Here is a 19,615-nt window from a genome sequence, read left to right as displayed (position 1 = left end):
GAAGCTGCTGCCTCGCAGGAACCTTCCCAAGCGTTCTGGATTTGAACACGCTGTGGTAGCGCAGAACAAGCCAGCAGCATTTGGTTCCTGGAGGCAAATATCTGTTTGTTCCGTGGGTTTGCTTACGGATTTCATAAACAAGGATTCCTCTCCTTCCTGTTTTCCTCCCGTACTATTTTTTGGGCACCGTGCTGGGCATAGGATTTTTAGCACTTTAACTGACACAGCATCATTTATAGAATGCAGTAGAAGCTCTCTCTGCAATCTCCAGGCTATTCTTTAAGCAACGGCCCATGAATTGTATTTAACACTCATGTTTTTGTTTGGCCTGTGCAGAGTTTCTGTTTCTTCTTTTTTTTTTTTTTTTTTTCAGCTGTATCGGATTCTGCATGCCTTTAGACTAAACACGGCCCCTCCGGGTCCCCACACTTCTGCTGCACACTGTCTGTGCTTCTCTGTCTTAAGTGTCCTGCCTGACCCCTCCGTACATTTGAATGTGCAGTGACCAGTCTGCACCAGCCCCTCTGTTTTCGGATGAACATTCCGAGGCCTATTCCAGGAAAGTGCAGGCCCCAGTTCTCAGAGCCTGGCCGAGCAGGAATTAAAGCCACTGTGTTCTGATTCACTGTATGGTGACCTTTCCTCCACCCTCGGGTCCCTGCCCAGGCAGAGGAGTTTCGTAGGCACGAGGGGGTGGAAAAACCTCCAACTAGAATGTGGGCACAGACTGGACTGGTGCGGCATTGTGGCCCCCAAACCCTCTTCCTGTGCTGTGGCACCTCCCAGGGCTGACATACCCACTCCTCAGGGGCTGATTCTCCTTCCCGACAGCCCTCTAAGCCCTTCTCCACTGGTCAGCTTGCGTGGGGCCGCTAGGCTGAGGTGGGAGGATCCAGCGTCCCGCCTTTGATGACACAGCCCTTAGCAGGCTGGGGTTTTACCAGGCTGCCTTCTTCCAGATCAAGGAGGCCCTCGGGTTGGGTGCCAGGGAGAGCAAGCTGCTTCCAGCCGCATGAAATCACCTGGCTACTTGCAACTAGGGGACAAAATCAGCATCTGGTTTCAGGTAAGTGTGTCATTCATTGCTCGGCCGACTTCAAGAGAGAAGCCTGGTTCTGTTGGGAGGTCTGAGACCTCAGCAGACCCTTTTATCTGGTGGGATTGGAAGGGTGAAAGGTTTGGATACTAAGATGACTTTTATCCCCTCTACTCTTAGAGTGTTTACAGCAGTGCATTGCTAATGATTTCTTGTCTCTTCTTCCAGAGAACTGAGAGTATTTTAGAACTCGAGAGTTGGAGCCCAAACTCAGGTTCATATCCCTTAGTTCCCTCGGTGACAGTTGCTCCTCTGCTATGTGCATCCCCTCCTCTGCACTCAGAGCTGACGCTTCCTGGGTAGCAGGAGAGACATGGATTAATCACCCTCACGACTAGATGACCTGAGTGTGTTCTGAAGGACAGGAGCATGATGGTGTGAGAGGGGAGCTTAACCCAAAGCCAGGCTAGACTGGGGAGCTTTCCTGCGGACAGGGTGGCCCAGCTGAGACCTGAAGGAGGACTTACTTGGCGGGGAGGGCAGTGACTGACGGTTGGTAGTTATGAGAGAGTAGATGCAGATTGTTCCAGAAAGAAGGAATAGCCTATGCAGAGGCCTTCTGATGGAGAAAGAGGCAGTCTGGATCACCGAAGGACTCCTGTGACGACACGTTAGGAACGGGTTTGTGGAGAGTGGCAGTTGGAAGTTACAAAGGAGGACGAGTTTGGCTGAAGTACAGAGCAGCAAAGCTGAGAATTAGCGAGTGTAGGTCTCCAAACCTCACGTTTTATAGGGTTCGTATTCTACGGGAATGACTATCATTAATGCTCAGTCGTGACCTTAAAGCCTTAGATACACCCCCGGCCCCCCCGCCCCCGCACACCGGCCTCCCCTCCGCTGTTGACTGCAGGTGTCCTTACTTAGAGCCCTGGCAGGCAGTACTGATCCCCAGCCCTGGCTCTCCCACCTGTGGCGGAGGCCACGCAGAGCCCCACCGGCTGCAGAGCCTAGTGCTGCCTGCTGTCAGGATCGCTCAGGCGTCCAGCACAGGTACTGCGGGGCAGTTCATCCCCAGCGTCTTCCCCTCCCACAGCCGTGCAGTGGAGACCACAGAGGCACCAGGGTGCTGGAGAACAAAGCAAGTATCGAAGCACCGGCTCCTTGCAGAACCAGGCGTGCTCTCATCTCCACCCAAGTTTAACATGTACAGTCAGTAATACCCCCCCATCTATGCAGAAATATTGCCTAGGACTTCCCTTACCCTCAATCTTCCTCATAATTAAGTTCAAGAACAGAATGAGACGGTAGTCCAGCTACAGAACAGGAGGCAGTGGGCAGAAGAGTAGGAGCACAGACTTTGGAGTCAGACCTGGAATCGACACCATTCACTAGTCATGGGACTGTGGACAAGTTTTTGAACCACACTGAGGATCAGTTTCTTCTCCTGCAAAAAAGGGAATACTACCTACTCCGCAAGACTGTTGCGAGAATTCAAGAGCACAGCTTGGTGTTCAAATTTTATTTCCTTCTCTTCCCTAGAGCAGCACATGATGTTATGTCCAGAGGCATAAAAAATCAAAGGGTTTATCTAGAGTCCTGAAGAATTGGTAGGGAACCGGAGAGATACAGATTCTTCTTTCTCTTGGTTGTGGTATCAGAGGAAATACAGACATAGTTTCTTAGCTTCAAACAACCAAAAAAGATGGTGCAAGTAGGAGATGGGAAATCTAATTTGAACACCATTTGCAAACCTAATTTTCAGGCAGAATTTGAAAACAACACAAAACAAAACTCCATTCTTTTATTAGAGGATTATCTACTTAGTATAATTATAAGACACTAATCTTTTTGTGTCACAGTAGAGAATAAATAAGATTGGCAATTAACGGGGTCATATTTGAATGTCCTGACCACTCACCTATGGCTGGGAAGGAGGAGCCCATGATCTACGTGACTAGGACACATGGAAGAGTTGCCCTGGCTCAGGTGAAATCCACCTTTGTGTAGTGTCTAGAGCCTCACAGGCAGAAAGGGTGCTTGTTTCCTGATGACGTGAGATAATATCGGAAAATGCTTTTCACACTGTGAAATAGTTTACAAAGCAGGGCAATACTAATGTAAATATTAACCCAGTTTAGTAACAGCTTTGGCTATTTTATTTTGTCATATATATAATAATATGTAGGGACTGGTTATGGAATTAAATAACTTAGAATTCATGAGTTTTGTATTGTGATTGTCTGTGTAAATTATCAGCTTAGACTTTCATGTTCTTTGAGCATCACTTTGTAACTCTTCTCTGTGCCTTTCTAATGGATCCATATATCATGTCCCGTCACAAGTGGAACTGCAAGAAGACACCTCTGCTCGGGGCAGAGGCTGGGTCTTCCGATCGCATCTCCCTTCTTTCTTCAGTGAGATCCTCTTCTTCTGGAAGCTGGTTTCACATGGTGGCTTAGATTTTTCCATCTTTGTATCTAGCACCATTTGAAATCAGTGTTTTAGGAGTAAGAATTGCAGCACAGCAGAAGGCCAACCGCAGAGGAGCTGCTGCTCGTGGGATCAGCTTCCCTCCTTCTGCCACCTGAGCCGGTTCAAGAAGGGAAGAACTTGAGAATCAAAGTACACTCTTGAGTGTGTTGGGTTGTGGAGGGGGACAGTGCAGGGATGGGGTTGTGTTCAATAGAAACTCAGAGGCTTGAGCAGAGCCAGAGGTTGTGATTGTCTTTCTGTTGACAGGGAGCGGCAACCCCTAGCAGTAGCCTGTTGGTAAGGCCTTTGAGCACATGCTTGGGCAATGCTGGGTTGGGTACTTGATTGCAATAGGCAAGGGGGGTGTGTGTGTCCCAGAAGGACTCTCTCATCACATCAGCACTGTCCACCTGCTCCTACATGCCGTGAAACATTCAGCTGCAGTTGCCGAGCGGCTGAAATCAGACTTGCCACCTGCACTGTCAAGGTGCCGGACCCCACCGAGCACCACTGGACCCATCTCTTACACAGGCTGACCGATTTCTCCTGGTGTTCAGAGTCTGTTTTTGTCTAGCACCATTTGAAATCGGTTATGATGTAGGGGGAAAAGCAGCAGCCTCGAGGCCTCGTGCCAAGTCTGGTCAGCAACAGCCTGGGGCTTCCTGGAAGATGGATGCGCAGAGAGAGGGGGAGGAAGGTTATGCTTTTTCCTGCTAACTTCTTTAACTACATCTACAATACTTTATGCACGGGTAATAGATCAGTTAATGGATTTTTAGAAGCAAATCACTAAAATTTATCTGATGTCCTCGGTTTGCTGAAATGTGGTAGTGATGTAAACTATAAATTGGTTGCTGTTAAATTATCTTTCTGTCATGCATCCTGACCTTAATAAATGCTTTACTGTATACAATTTATCATGTCTTCGTTTTTCATAGATTATTTTCCATTCCTAATTGTATGATGATGATTAGTGGGGTTCTGAAAAGTTCATTTGCTGTGCAGATCTTACCTATTTCATAAAGAATTTGAAGTCGGTTACAGCAAACATATTAAAAATGTAGCCTATGAAGACAGGAATGAAATTCTATGAGGCAAGAAGTAAAGTGAGAAAAAAGATTACAGAAGAGAGACACGTTGCAGACCTGGGCTGAAGGATGCTGCTTATTGAATGGGAAACTGACTTCGGTTCCCAGTGGGCTGCAGCCCTGGAGCCTCTGCAGTCAGTGTTCCCTCAGAAACATTGGCATACCTGAGCCTGGACTCACATGGCCCGCGGAGGAGCACTGATGAATTCAGCTGCATTGTAAGAGATGCAGGAGTATTGCTACTTTTGGTTCTTAGTTTCTATCAACTCTTGAGGACAGAGTGCACCAGTTCTGTAAAGGTATTCAGCAATGAGCCACATTTGACTTCACAGGGGATTCTTCAGGTAGGAGGGCTGTGTCCCCGATTGACCATTTTGCACAGGAGATGCAAGGCCAGCCCTGACCTACCTGCAGGACTTTTATTTCACGCCAGTGGTTCTCCATAAGCGGTGGCATCTCAACCACCTGGGAAGCCTTTCTAAGTCCACCTCCTGCCAGTCTTCCCCCAGCTGGCTGCCCTGCCCAATCGGGTGGAGGTGGGACAGGTGAAGCATCTGTTGGGAAAACTTCCAGGTGAATGGGATGCATCCTTTCACTGCAACTGCAGTGCTGTTTCAGGCTGTTGACTGGAGAATTCATGTTTTAATCCCCAGGATGTCGTGATGGGAACAGTTAAGACCTTGAATTGTTTTATTCACTTCTTTGCTGAGGTAGCTACAATAGACCTATGGGCATAACAGCTTTGGGTCAGTTGTAACAAACTGAACAACTTTTGATTCACCTACTGTGTCCCTAGTTCCAGCCTAGGTATCACCAATAAAGCAAGTAACTCATGGATTCTGCCAGCAGGTTGCTGTGATTCCAGTCCCCAAATAAGAAAGTGCCAAAAGATGGAGTTTAGCATCAAAGCACAAAAACAATGACTTGAGACATCTTTTCCATAAAAGTACTTCCTGGTGCTCCCATGAATACTTAAATAGTGCTTGTGGCTGAGTCATGAGATGCACAATGCACACCCCAAGTAATTAACATGCCCCTCATTTAGGATTATTTTGCTTTATTTATCTGGAGGCTGACAGGTCTTTACCTAAAGTTGGCATTCCAGGGTGGTCTTTCTTTAGAAATTGCTAAGCAGAATGTTTCTTTTGGAGACATCTTGAGTCTGGTTTTTGAGGCCTTGCTTTCCACCCAGATATAGAAAATGCTTTGTCGGGCATGGAGCTCTCTTCCCTGAGTTTTGCTACACATTTACTGTAAGCATGTCAGTGGAGAGCGAGTTGGACTGAAGGCACCTCCAGCCTCATGCAAGTTGTACTGGCAAAGAATTCCCGCCTGTGGAACCAAGTGCTGGCGAATCTTAATAACTATGAGACAAGTCAAGTCTTTTTCCAGCTTAGGGTAAACAATGTGTTAAATCTCTAACCTGGTAAGTCTTCATGTAAGATGTTGGCTCAGCCCTGCACTTTGAGAAGCTGGTATATAGTTTCATGGAATTGCCTAGCAGACTGGTGTGTCTGCATCTGAGGGCAGTTTAAGAGTTTTCCTTGAACACGAGGAAAGCTATGTTTTGTGTTTATTCTAATGTGATACTGCTCCACCCACCTTCTGATTGCATTCACCCAAGGAGCCATTAGAATAGTGATTTTCAGATCCCACCCCTATAGGTTCTGGTTATACTGCTGTAGAAATGGGGTCTGGACATGTGTGTTCTGAAAGTTTCCCAGGGGATTCCACTGTGCAGTCAGGGTTGAGAGCGCCTCCTCTGGGTCTTGCTTCTACACAAAATGTGACCTGAGGACTCATGGTGTCGGTGTGTTGGTTTCTTGTGGCCACTTTCACAAGTTACAACAAACTTGGTGTCGTAGTCTCTTCGGGCTGCTATAACAAAACACTACAGACAAGGCAGCTTATAAAGAACAGATTTACTTCTCATGGTTTGGAGGCTGGGAAGGCCAAGATCGAGGTGCTGGCAGATTCAGTGCCTGGTGGGAGCCAGCTCTCTGGTTTGTAGACAGTGCCATGTAACTTCCTGGAGCAGGGGGGTGAAGGGATTTGGGGTCTCTTTTTATCAGGACACTAATCTCATTCATGAAGGCTTCATGACCTAATCACTTCCCAGTGGCCCCACCTCCTAGTACGGTCACCTTCGGGTTAGGATTTTAAGGTAGGAATTTTGGTGGGACACAAACATTTACACAATAACTTGTCTAAAACAACACACCTGTATTCTTTTAGGTCTGGAGGTCAGAATCTGAAATGAAGTTATAGGCAGGGCCACACTCCCTCCGGATGCACTGTCAGGGCATCAGTTTCCTTGCCTTTTCCAGCTTCCAGAGCTGCATTCTCTGTCTTGTGGCCCCTTCTTGCATTCTCAAAGCCAGCACCATAGCATGCTGCATCAGTGGTCACATTGCCTTCTGCTGTAGCCAAGGCTTCCTCTGCCTTCTTCTCCTGAGAATTAAATGTGATTACATTTAGGGCCCCACCTGGGGGGGATAATCTCCCCACCCAAAATCTCATCTGCAAAGACCCTTTGCAGACAAAGCCACATTCACAGGTTCCAGGTAGTGCTTTCCCCTGGTATCTGAAAGTAGAATGTTCCTATGCAACCTTTCATAAGCAGATTTGGCATAAAGCACTGAAGCAAATGCCTGAGGGCATACCTTGCAAAGGGATGCACAAAATAAATGGAGACAAAGCACAGATACTTCTAGACCTATGGCAGCTTGATGCTAAGATGCTGAGTGTAGTTCCCAGGAAGGAGCGTGGGGGTGCCACTCTCACCTCCTGTGTGGGCTGCCTGTATAACAGCTCGCTGCAAAATAAATGCTGAATGATATTTTCGCTTTTCCCTTTTTTTTTCATAAAAGCAAAAATCCTCTTTGGATTTCTTTTGATTAATGAAAACAGGTACCAATGTAGGTCTTTTGTAAAAGCACTAAGTGGCATAAAGTGGATTTTAAAAAGTAGGGTGATACTTGTATTATGACTCCAGTATCTCTGGAGGCCCTTATACAGCCTCCACAAACCGCAGTATGTGGAACACATACAAATGCAGAACCTGGGGCCCCAGCTGAGGCCTACTGCTTCAAGAATCTGCATTTTAGCAAGATCATCGTGTGATTCACCTGCAGACAAAAATTTGAGAAGCGTGGTTGTATGGGATCCTACCCAAGGATTCTCCAATAATTGAGTCCACGTCAGAGACAGATTGAAAGGAATATTTTCCCTTGGGTCCTTTTCAGGTGGCAGTGGGTGATCAGAAGACCAATCATTTTCCTGAACACCATGAATAGTGCTCATCTAAATGATAGTAGTCTCCAGAATTCTCAATGAAGCCACAAACCCTAAGCACCAGGATGCCAGATGTCCTGATTCTTTCTGCTAGTTCTGCACAAGGCCGGCCATCGTGTCATACGTACGTACCATAGTTGTTTCTAAAAGCTACATAAAGGTGGTGAACGACAGAAACTTAAGTGACTGCCTGGCAAATATGAGTTTTACTATCCTAAACAAGTTTTCTTGCGCTGATAAGTCAGGAATCAGGGTGGGTAGCTTTCTCAATGTGATGCATACTTAAGGCAATTTTGGTCACTTTCTGCTGGTATTTAAGCTGGAGGGAAGGAAAAATAGTTACTGACCGCAGACCCCAATATTATGCTCCTCCATATGTAAGCCATAAGGGACAGAGGTTAGCTCTTTTTCAAAAGTTAATTTCCTAGAAGGCAAGCAGAAAAGAGCTAGTTAATTAAAATGAAATTAAAAACGGTTTCTGGAACTCAGCAATGACTAAAATCTCTGAATAATGACAAAGTTTGAAAAACTAAGAAAGGCATGGTCAAATGCCCTAACAGTCCACAGGAGGGCAGCAGTGCTAATACTATAAAGGCACACCACTTCGTTCTAGGGTAACATTTTCTGGATGGATGATCCTGGAAATGATGAAAGCAATGCAGCATAGGAAAAAAAAAAATATATATGTATACGCTCTCTCAATTTTGCATTGTTTCTGAGAGTCAATAGACTATGTTAAATCCTGCTCTTGAGTACAAATATATAAAATTTTTAATATGCAAAAATATTCATTCTTGGTTACAATATTGTCAGCAATTACTAAGTTTTAGAATACCAGAGTTGCCTATTTTCTTTAAACCTAGAACATTCTTAAACAATTTAAATTCAAATTCCTGCCTACCTCAGCTGTCTTCAGAATTCTTGTAGAGGACTTTTATTGTTAGTCACCTTAAAAGCTCTTCCTGTTTATTTTATGCCAATTTAAAAAATATACTATAGTCTCAAGTTAAAGACAAAATTTGATAAAATACATTCTTTAGTTATAGTCAAACTAATTTTCATCCAGTGTTGATATTAGAAAGATTGCTTTTTTGTTGTTTGTTTTTGTTTTGTTTTTAAACCACAGATAGCCTCTTTTGGTTAGGCAGGCAATAAGACCTTAATTCAAGTTTTAGATATTTTCTGATTTCTTTATAGGCTGAATTACAAAACCATGTAAGTATAAGCATTCACCTTATGTCTTTATAAGTTCATGTGTAGAAGTGGACTCTGAGACTGGAGGACCACTAATGCAGAGGTTCTCACACTTAGCTGCATATGAGAATTACTTGCCCAGGCCACGCCCCATGTCAATGACATGACAAATTTTGGGGGCGTGGGACCCAGGCATCAGTAAAAGTCTCCAGGGGATTCCAGTGTGCAGCCGTGGTTCAGAAACATGTTATGCTTTCATGGTTGGGACTTGGGTTTTTAATTAGCCACACCCATACATTAAAGTGATGTGGAAGATATGTCTTCTTCCACACACATAGATACAGATACTTGAATGTGGTGAACTCAAGGCCAGGAAATAATGAAGGCTGAGAGCTGGGCAGAATCAGGAAGTACTGCACAGAATGGGCTCTGTGAGCTGGGCCTTGGAAGAGGCCCAGGATCGGGTGGACAGGACCACAGGCGCTTCAGCCAATAGTGAACCAGGAATACAGCAGAGAGCACAGGATAGATGGTCTGGCTTGACTGACAGCAGGTTATCTGAAGTCTTGCAGAAAGAGAAGGCTTGGGAAGAAAAGTTGGGAATTAACTGTAGAAAGCTTTCAAGTATCTTTCATGAAATGGACTTTATGCTGTGGCTAACGGAGGTAGGACTGAGCACCTTTGAGCAGGGGAGGCACGTGACCCCTGGGGAGGAGAAAAGCTTGGACAGGCTTAAGTTAAGGCTCTGAGATGGGAGGGGCAGGAGTGGTGATTGTTGGAGGGGAATGCTTACAGAAGGTGGGCCCCATTAGAAGCGTACTCCGATTTGAGATAAAACACACTGGAAATAAATGCATTATCACAAATGAAACTTCTCCATAATGACATTTTATTTTTTTAATAGATCTGAAGGTCCAATTCTCAAAATGCAGTTTTAAGAAAGCTTTAAATTAAAATACACTTTTCCCTCTCTCATTTAAATAAACATTTCTAGAGAAAAATGGTGTCCCCCTATATTTAATTGACAAATTATTTGACAAACAGAACATAATTTATATGTACACACATATTTCAATCTTACATGTAAATAAATTAGAAAAACTAATTTTGAAGTGGAAACTATATGTGAAAGTCAATTTATTTTGGTAAGCATAATAATCCTTGGTTGAAAACACTTCTTTGAGGGTTTTAAAAATATGTACTATAGCCACCCCCTTGCTTCTAAGCAAGTGCTAGATTCTCAAAAATTATATGGAAGAGGGTACAGCAAAACTTCAACTCTATATTTATCTCAGAATTCCTGAATTTATTCTCCTCAAATTTATCTTCCTAAAGTGCCTCACCAGAGACTACAAAGGGAAGGACCACTTACATGGCCTTACAAACATGTCCTTAGGGAGTAAAACAATATTTACTCCGATTCACTCTTGATTCTTTATTCATCTATTTCTAAGGCAACGTTTCTTTGGCCCAGTTTGTGCTACTAACTATAAAAGTGTGAAAAAAAACATGTAAAAATGTAATTGGAGTTAGAGAGACAGTCCCTCCTCTTTGGCCGCTGGCTTATTTGAAGGAGACCCTGCCTGGTGTGAGGACAGAGAAGAGGGCTGGGATCTGTCCCACCTGAGCGTCAAGAGCTACCTGAGCTCATTCTTCTTTCCATCCCTTTGCATGACCTACAGCAAATCTACAAAGTTAAGTTTGCTTTTCTGAAATATGGGGCTTCATTTTTACTCTGCCCTTTACAGATGAGGTGAGACTCAGATTCTAATGCAACTTGAGGTTATCTGATGAATTTATTCCCTACAAAACTGCCTACATTCAGATGACATGTTTAAAGTAAGACATCTCTTTATTCAGGTGGGGAGAGAAAAACAGAATTTAGAGTGGATTCTAATTCTCTTAAAGAGTGGAATTCTTTTTAAGAAAACTACAAGTCCACAGTGTTCACTTTGTCCTGAGATGGCATTCCTGCTATGGGTGTTAGAAGCCCTCTAACTTTGTACAGAAGCATGCAACTGATGCTGAATTCTTCTTGATTTCTTAGACTGGTTTATTGTTATTAAAAGGGGTGAAGAACAAATGCCAGAAATAAACTTTATAGCATCTTTAAATCACCAAGAGGTTACAAATTTTTTAAAATAGTATTTTAACCTATTAACTGTAAGAGTATTTTCCGGTAATATTCTTAGTTAAGGAAATCAAACTTTTATAATAAACAATATATAATGCATATTTTGGGATTGTTGAAGAATGAATCTTAAGAGTTGGCAGTCATCTTTGAACAGAAAAGATTTCAAAATCACTTTCTTTACAAATGAAATGTAATGCCATTTTGAATTATAGTTCTCTGAGTTATAGTTCTCTGAATCTCTGAATTATAGTTCTCTGAGTTTGGAGATTTTATAGAAAAATTTTTTGGAGATTTTATAGAAAAAATATTTCCCCACCTTAACACTAGTCGCGATATAAGTTGCCCTTATAAATACAAGCGTTATTTAAGGAAAAACAAGCAAGATATTTAAACACAAATTCATACACATTTCAAAGAAGCATTAAATGATGGTGACTGTACTTCAGCCACATTAAAATGTTAGCCCTATAGCTTAACAGTTCCATTCCTGACAGTGTAAGAAACTAGCAAATAATTTTTATAGATTTTTTTTCAGTATTGAAATATAACTAACATATAATGCTGCATAAGTTTAAGGTGTACAGCATGATTTGATCATGTATATATTGCAAAATGATTACACGATAAATTTAGTTAACATCCATCACTTCATGTACCTACAAAAAAATTTTTTTCTTCCATGTGATTAGAAGTTTTAAGATCCACTTTCTTATTAGCAACTTGCCAAAATACAATACAGTGTTACTAACTGTAGTCACTACGCTGTACATTACATCCCAGTACGTTTTTATCTTATAATTGGAAGTTTATATTTTCTGACTGCCTTTACTCAACTGCCACCCCCAGCCCACCACCTCTGATGAAGGTAAATCTGATTTCTTTTTCTATAAGCTTGTTTTATTGGATTCCACATATAAGTGAGATCATACAGTACTTGTCTTTCTTTATATGACTTATTCACCCAGCATAATGCCCTCAAGGTCCATCTGTATTGTCTCAAATGGTAGGATTTCCTTCATTTTCATGGCTGAATGATACATGGGTTTGTGGAAACCCTTTCGTCCATCTTTTCTGCTGGAGTGGTTGCCTTATTCTGGTAAGCGCTGTATGTAGCAATACCTTCTTTCCTACGAAGCAAGGTTAGAAAATAGGGTCAGAGATGAACATAATTAAGTACATAAATTAAATTCCAGAAGCCCATTTAGAACATGGACAATTAAAAAAAAAACTATATACTAGTAAGAGTCACTGAACTAGGAATTAAATGATTCTTTTAAAATAATTCCAGTGTTCAACCAGTCTCACTCTAGAAACCCTTCTTCTATTGCTGTATTATAGTTTTGATTCCCTCCATGACAAGAAATAGAGCAGTTGCATATACTTAGTAAATATTCCCTTATCTTAATTTAGAGCTAATGGGGAAGACTACAGAGAAACACACATTTTCCTAATATTGCAATTTAAAATCTAACTCTGAGATGAAACCTTTAAACAGCTAATGATTCCAGCAGTGTTCAAGATCAGTGAGGAATGCCTCGTTTACCCCTCACGGTCAAGGAAAATCATGTGTTCTGGTTGGAGAGTCTCCTAAGTAACTAAAACTCACATAACACTTTTTTTTTGGTAACAACAGACATCTTTCTAAACTCTGTTATTCAAGTCCAGTGTTTTCCAAAGAAATATAATGCAAGTCACACAAGGTAATTTTGAATTTTCTAGAAGCCACATCAAAAAAAGGATAAGCAGGAAAAGTAGTTTGAACATATTTTACTTAACCCAATACCCATGGATGGTACATTCCTTTGCACTAAGTCTTTGAATCTGGTGTGTAGTGTGCACTCAAGCTCACCTTAAGTAGGATGAGCCACTTCTGATGTCCTCGGCAGCCACTCAGGGCTACTGACTCTGGAGCTGGAAAAAGCAGTTCCAGTCCCTGCTTAGGAAACTGAATACAATAGACAGACTACAACCAAATGGGGACCAGTTGGTTATTTACAGTATGCCTGCCCCAGCTAACACTTCGGGGTACCTACCCCATGTAGGAGCTAACGGTGTTAATTCTGGAGACGTTCATATTTCTCTTGGTGGGGGAGGCATCACGATGAACCAGCACAATACTTGTTATAAAGCAGTTTCCGCAGGACTATTCTGGAGAGTGATTCAATACTTAGGCCTATCCTGAATCCTCTAAGACCACTATATTTTACTATTTTGTGAGGTCAATACTTTCTTTTTCTGTAGTAGTGAAACGCTTTTCTTTAAGTAGAATTTTAAATAGAAATCCAATATATGAGAAGGATAAATAAGCATTAATATAAAATTTTTCTTTTTTTTTTCAGCAACACCCCTCAGGTTTCGGGATCTTGGTTACCTGACGAGGGACTGAACCCATGCCCCTTGCAATGGAAGCACGGAGTCCTAACTACTGGACCACCAGGGAAGTCCCTGCATTAATATAAACTTAAAGAAACATTAATTTGAAATAACAACAAAGCTATCTGAAGATTAAAATGTGAAAGTGAATTATTGTACTAATTACAGTTATGTCATATTACCTTTAGCATTCATTAAGTTAACTTCAAGTGTTTACAGAAAACTTGAAGCTCACGGCCCATCTGAAAACTACTTTCCTGGTTGGCTTTAGCCTCAAAGGAATCCTAAGAGAACCAAGCAGATACATAGGGCTGGGTAGGCCCACAGTGCCATTCTAGTTGGTATGTTTTGTCTTCCCCTTTGCCCCTGTGATCAAAGTCACCACTTTGCTTTTACTAAGAAATTGCCCTTCTTATTGGCCGTTGTAGAATCTGCTCCCAAACTCATGACTGTGACCTAGGGTAGCGCCTCACATTATAAGCGGTGGGAAACATATCTCCTCTTTTCCTGGCCATGCAGACACACATTCTGGCACAAAAGGAGGAACTTCCAATTCATTTCATTCAGAGACAGAAGGTAGAGGGGGTTAAATGGCTTCAAGCCATTTCATAATTTTCCAGAATCTGAGGGTTTTTTGTTGGTGGTGGTTTCTCTTTTATATGTTAAAAATATCCTGGCCAAGGGAAACAGATAAATGCCTTTAAAGAATTAATATTTACAAGTGGAAATTGAAAATCCTTACAAAATTAAGTGAAATGTATTTTGGTTTCTGTCAAAAAACCAAAATGAACTTAAAATGAACACATTCTGTGATTATTTCCCACTGGGCTAAAAAATTCCCCCAGCTTTGGATTCATAGCTGCTAGAAGGTAGAGGAGCTAGACAGTCTGATCAAAGGACATGGGGGACGTTACTCTGTTGGCGCCTGTTATCAAAGCAAGAGCCTGTCAATGCACATTATTTTACATTAAAACAGGGAAGGTAGGAGAAAACATCAATAATCTAGCAAAGGGAACAGGAATCCAGGTGTCCTCTTGGATGTCTACTGCCCACTTATCTTAGTTCAGTTTATCAATATCTAAATATTCATTGAATACTTTTCAGAAGAAAGGACATCTCTGAAAAGAAACGCAACAGAAAGCAGATACCTTTTAATGATAAAAGCAAACCTTTCTCTCATCTTTTCTCAGAGAGAAATAAAATTTACTTGTCTGTGGCTTTCACCAGTTAGGTATGTGCTGAACAAAGGAAGGGAACAGGGATGAATAAAATAGTGACATCAAACCAAAAGGAAGCAAGAGTGGCATAAAAATGGGATAAAATCAATGATGGAGGAGAAGGGAAGTAAAGCTGACAATTAGGTTCATGAATTATGGCTCTCCTGATTCTCACTAGGAACTTGAAACAGGAATTTGGTGCAAGAAGCTACTTTACCTTTGAAGCCTTACAGATCATCCAGCAGATATACAGATTCTAAATTTGTGTGCAATCTGTCTACCTCTGAAACCTCTTAGCCTGAAGTGAATAATGTAAACTCTCTTTCACAGAATAAGATTGTATGAGGAGAAATGGTCCTGGTCTCTAGCACCTTAGATTTTGAGGCAATACACAGAGCATGTATTAATTCCATGTAATACTGTCTCAGAAATCGATTTTATGACATACATTTTCAGATGGACCTTTTGCATCGAGGACAGTTTCTTCCTGTGGCACAATTGTTTTCACCTGAGGGAAGATCTCTGTAAAACTTATTATGACTTCCCATTTTTCTAGGATGGATCTAAATTTTGTAAATATGCTCTCTCAACTGTTACAACATCTTTGTCATTTACTAGTTTTTGTCTAAAATTTTTTAAAGCCTTTGTTCAATGCTCAAGAATTTGAGAACCAGGTAGAAAAATGTTCAAGTTAATTTGACCATTCAAGTTTTTACCCATGTCATTATACTCCCCACCACCTGAACTGGATTCACCATTTATATTATATCCAAAAAAGCTTCAGTAATATTAATTTAAGCAGACAGCTTAAAAATTACAGTTACTGGATCAGTCATTATTAATATAACATTAAAATATTTTAAAACTACAACAAATAATAAATATCCTTAATGGAAAAAAGAAAAAGTACTCAGTCACTGTTACTAAAATACATAAACTATTGCAATAATTCTAATGAACTTAAAAAACTCTCACTTATCCAGTGATGATTTAACCCGAGTAGAGAGAATCATGCATTTATGAAAAAAATATTCACAACAAATAATTGAAAACATTAATGTAAACAAAAGGTATCTGTTTTTTGGAACCACACAGTCAAAACATGCAAGACAGGACTCAAGCAATAGCAAAGGAGAGGGCAAGGGCTGTGGATTCCAAGGCTGGAAAGTTTGGTGGAAGAGTTAGTTAAGAAAGGAGACTGAAAGGGAAAAGGAAGGAGGGTGTAGATGGAGCCCATCAGACCAACTGGGATTCTATTCTATTCTTAGTTGAGAGCTAAGAAACAGGAAACTATAACAGAGCACTTTAACCCTGTGGCCATATGTCATCAAAATTTAATCGTCTTAAAAATGACTACTTATACTATTTTCATGCTTTGGTATAAATATTGTAGCAGGGTAATTGTGTTCCCAAAATATCATAAATACAAGTTTATATCAAATCCATTTTGTATCACGTTTTAAGAGCAAATTTGTGTTTTTTTGTTTTTGTTTTGGCCACGCCACGAAGCTTGCAGGTTCTTAGTTCCCCATCCAGGGATTGAACTCCAGCCCACAGCAGTGAAAGTGCTGAGTCCTATCCACTGGACTGCCAGGGAACTCCCATTAACAGCAATTCTGGATTATTGTGCCTGGTATCCTGCTTCCAGAGTTATCCCTAGGAATGGAGAAGCAACTGCCTACACTTTACAGTCTTGTAAAGTAGTTTCTAAAGCAACAAAAGCAATTGGGGTGGGGGGAAATATGGACATTAAGCAATGCAAAGGATATAATAAAAATATTTACCTTTTTAAAGGAAAGGCAAACTAAAGCTAGGTATTACTTCACATTCTTTTATAAAAGCATACACATAAATGAGGAGTCTTTAAAAAATCCAATAATCTTAAACAGGTAAAACATTTCCCAATAAGCTTGATGGTGTTTCTTCAAGTTAAAGAGCACAGGCACATCAGTAATGGTCTACACCCTGGTTTCTCAAAGTGTAGTCCAGGCCCAGCAGCATCATCACTTGGGAACGCATTAGAAATGGGATCTCAGATCTCTAATGCTACTGAAACTTTAACCTGGGGGATACGATGCTCAGATAATTGTTTGGCTTTCATTAACTGATAGCTAGAGAGAGTTTTTGGTTGATACTTGTTAGGGAACCTTATTTTGGTGTAGTGATGTTTTAAACAAAGAAGGGGAGTGAGGAGCAGAAAGCTATTTTGTTTTGCTTTCTTGAGAGGTTATTTCTAGATAAACCTTTTAGACTTGTCAAATATTTCACTGATAGTACTTCCTTCTCAGATTGCTGTGTACATGTAATTTTAAAAACATACTGCTGATAGAGAAATCAAATATGCATACTATGTGTTCTACAAATGTAAGATTTAAGACTCAAATGAAGGCACTGTGGATATTTTTAAAAGATAACCAAGAAATATAAAAAAAGTTTTAGCTCTTTATGAGTGACGAATGTACTTTTATTAGGTAGTCCAAACCCTGTGATTAATATAAAAGGAATATATATCATAAAGCCATGAATACCAATTATTGTTAATTATTAGTTTGATTTCAAAGCTATTTCCAAAGCAATAGGGGGAAAAAAGTCACTAAAAGTCAGAAATATCAAAGCACCTAATCTTGGTCTATGCTCCAGTTTTATTCTAAGTCTTTCATTAGATTTTAAATTATTTCATTAAAATTTAAGATGATGTTTAAAAATTCTATTCTCCTTAGAAGATATGTATTTGTATCTTTTTTTTCAATTTTAAGTCCCCCCCCATTTCATTTTTATAGATAAAAAGACAGAGTTCATGAAGTGCCTTATAAATCTTACCCTCTCAGCAACTTTTAGTTTAACCCCATCAGTTTTACTGCAACCTAGTAAATTAAGAGAACATAAGAGGGAAATCAAATAGTGTTGCTTTAAATTCCCCAGTTTAACTTGTATGAATAACAAATCTAAAAGAAAGCAAAGTGGGTACCTGAATGAGCCATCTATGTAGCTTCTTACTACTACCTAAGTTATACAGACAACTGAAAACTTTCACCATAAAAATTACAGTGACTACAGCTGTCAAAGTCTCCACAGTGAAGCATTTTATAATATTTAATCTTGGCCATTAGTCCAATCTAGGAAGTTGGGTACACCTAGGATAGAGAAAGCCCCAAAATGGTCCATGATTTACTACAGCACTTAAACCTCAAATCCCACAGAAATTTTTCTTACATCATAATTAGCTGAAGCAACCTGCACAGATTACTCTTGTTGCAATGATATTGAAAGCAGCTGAAAACATTTTTAGTAAAGAAATGTAATTCAGACAACACACTCATGCAGGTGCATTTTTTGAAAAAACAACATGCAATACAGACTACAAACAAAACGTGCACAAAACTATGTCAACTGTGAGAAGGACCAGTAACTTAAAAAACATTCTTCAATTTACCTTTTCTTCTCTTTGTGAAAACAGAAGTAGATGCTGCCGACAACTACTACAATGCCAAAAACTACAAGAAATCAGGAAACAAATGATATTTAACTGTGAAAAATCATTGCCAAGATTCAAAATCTAGCAGAAGAAATAAATGATGGTCAGATTTCCATGGCCAGAAAATGTTATCTTATTTAAGCACATATACATTTACATTCCATCTGGACTCTTCAGTATCAATCCAATTCTTTGCATTAAACAGTACAGAGTAAGTCAGAGAAGAGTCCTTGATTAATTGAGAAAATTACTCAAAGCATATTTGGGATGCAAACTCATATGAGTAATGATCTTGAAACAACTTGTATTATTTAGGGTTTGTTAGTAACTGGACATGTAGAATACAAAGGAATAGACAATAATACAAGGTAGTGTATTATATAAAAGGTCAGGTTTTTCCTGTTTTACTTAATTTCAAGCTATAAAGCCACAGAAATTGAAAAATCTTTTAAAAAACTATTGCACTTTTCAGAGTAATGTCTTGATTTAATTGGTATCAAAGTTTGGGATACGTACGTGCACCAGTGACAATTGCAACAATGATTCCTGCACCTGAGAAAAAATGAAAACAGTTTGGGAGATAATTAAGTACCTAGGGGTCTCCAGGTAGCAGCTACATTTTAATATGATCAGATCATCTATAACTACAAAGAAAAAATTATCAATCTAGTTTTAGCATGACTGCTCGTGCTTTCAGGTTATTTTGATCACGGAACCCTTCTAATCACATTCCAGGGTTAGGACACACCTTGTGAAACTCCTAACAGGAACCTCACTTTTCACTGTTGTATGCTGTAGCTACCACACCAGGTTGTTTAGTAAAGGTAACTAGGACAATTAGAATTTACTAGAGGAAAATCATTTTAGAAACGTAGCAGCCCACTATAGTTCGTTTAGTTCAACATTCAGTCTTTTGTTACTCATGATTTTGTTGGAAATTTAACATATATTTTTTTCCCTACGTGGGTCTGTAGAATAAGTCATAGAGTGCTATTAATCTATCATATAGATGTTATTTGCAGAGTCTTCACAAACAATACATCATTGTATCATCACAGCTCCTATTCCCCTTTCCCTCCAGATTAAGACATAGTCCTACAGGGAGATTTGATCTAAGAATGTAAAGGGAACACCAGGGAACATGGATAAAAACTATGCACAGAAACGTAAACATGCATTTTTGACTATCCAGAGAGCAATAAATAATACTACCAAATCTTAATTCTTAGAAATGTTTGTCAGTACCTCTGCTTCTTAACTGCCATTACTTTTGTTATCTATAACTCATAGCATAAAATGTCATGTTCGGCTCTGCTCTTTTTATTTCATAAA

At 40.3% G+C, this 19,615-nt stretch overlaps 1 protein-coding gene and 1 long non-coding RNA gene across 20 annotated transcripts in view; one reads left to right on the top strand and one right to left on the bottom strand.

The window, feature by feature from the left end:
• The window catches only part of LOC132509437 (uncharacterized), a 31,655-nt gene extending 17,926 nt beyond the window's left edge, over positions 1 to 13,729 (top strand). For 13 of the 15 annotated variants that reach the window (XR_009536990.1, XR_009536993.1, XR_009536994.1 and 10 more), the window contains 3 exons: positions 960 to 1,066; positions 7,842 to 8,014; positions 13,558 to 13,729. This is a non-coding gene — a long non-coding RNA (uncharacterized LOC132509437). Of the gene's footprint in view, positions 1 to 959; positions 1,067 to 2,129; positions 4,412 to 7,841; positions 8,015 to 13,557 lie in introns of those variants that run through there. The other 2 variants (XR_009536982.1, XR_009537007.1) reach the window with 2 other exon arrangements.
• LOC132509407 (membrane cofactor protein-like) overlaps positions 11,508 to 19,615 on the bottom strand; it is a 52,397-nt gene continuing 44,289 nt past the window's right edge. For 2 of the 5 annotated variants that reach the window (XM_060130423.1, XM_060130431.1), the window contains 3 exons: positions 18,800 to 18,835; positions 18,242 to 18,302; positions 11,508 to 12,345 (listed from right to left, as the gene is read on the bottom strand). In XM_060130423.1, coding sequence (XP_059986406.1) covers positions 12,240 to 12,345; positions 18,242 to 18,302; positions 18,800 to 18,835 — 203 coding nt within the window. In that variant the 3' untranslated portion in view covers positions 11,508 to 12,239. Of the gene's footprint in view, positions 12,346 to 17,628; positions 17,673 to 18,231; positions 18,303 to 18,799; positions 18,836 to 19,615 lie in introns of all 5 variants that reach the window. The other 3 variants (XR_009536974.1, XM_060130438.1, XM_060130451.1) reach the window with 3 other exon arrangements.

This window comes from Lagenorhynchus albirostris, chromosome 2 (genome assembly GCF_949774975.1).
Source record: "Lagenorhynchus albirostris chromosome 2, mLagAlb1.1, whole genome shotgun sequence".
Lineage (NCBI taxonomy): Eukaryota > Metazoa > Chordata > Mammalia > Artiodactyla > Delphinidae > Lagenorhynchus > Lagenorhynchus albirostris.
The sequence above is the reverse complement of the archived record's forward strand: the minus strand, read 5'-3'. Positions and strand labels throughout refer to the sequence as shown.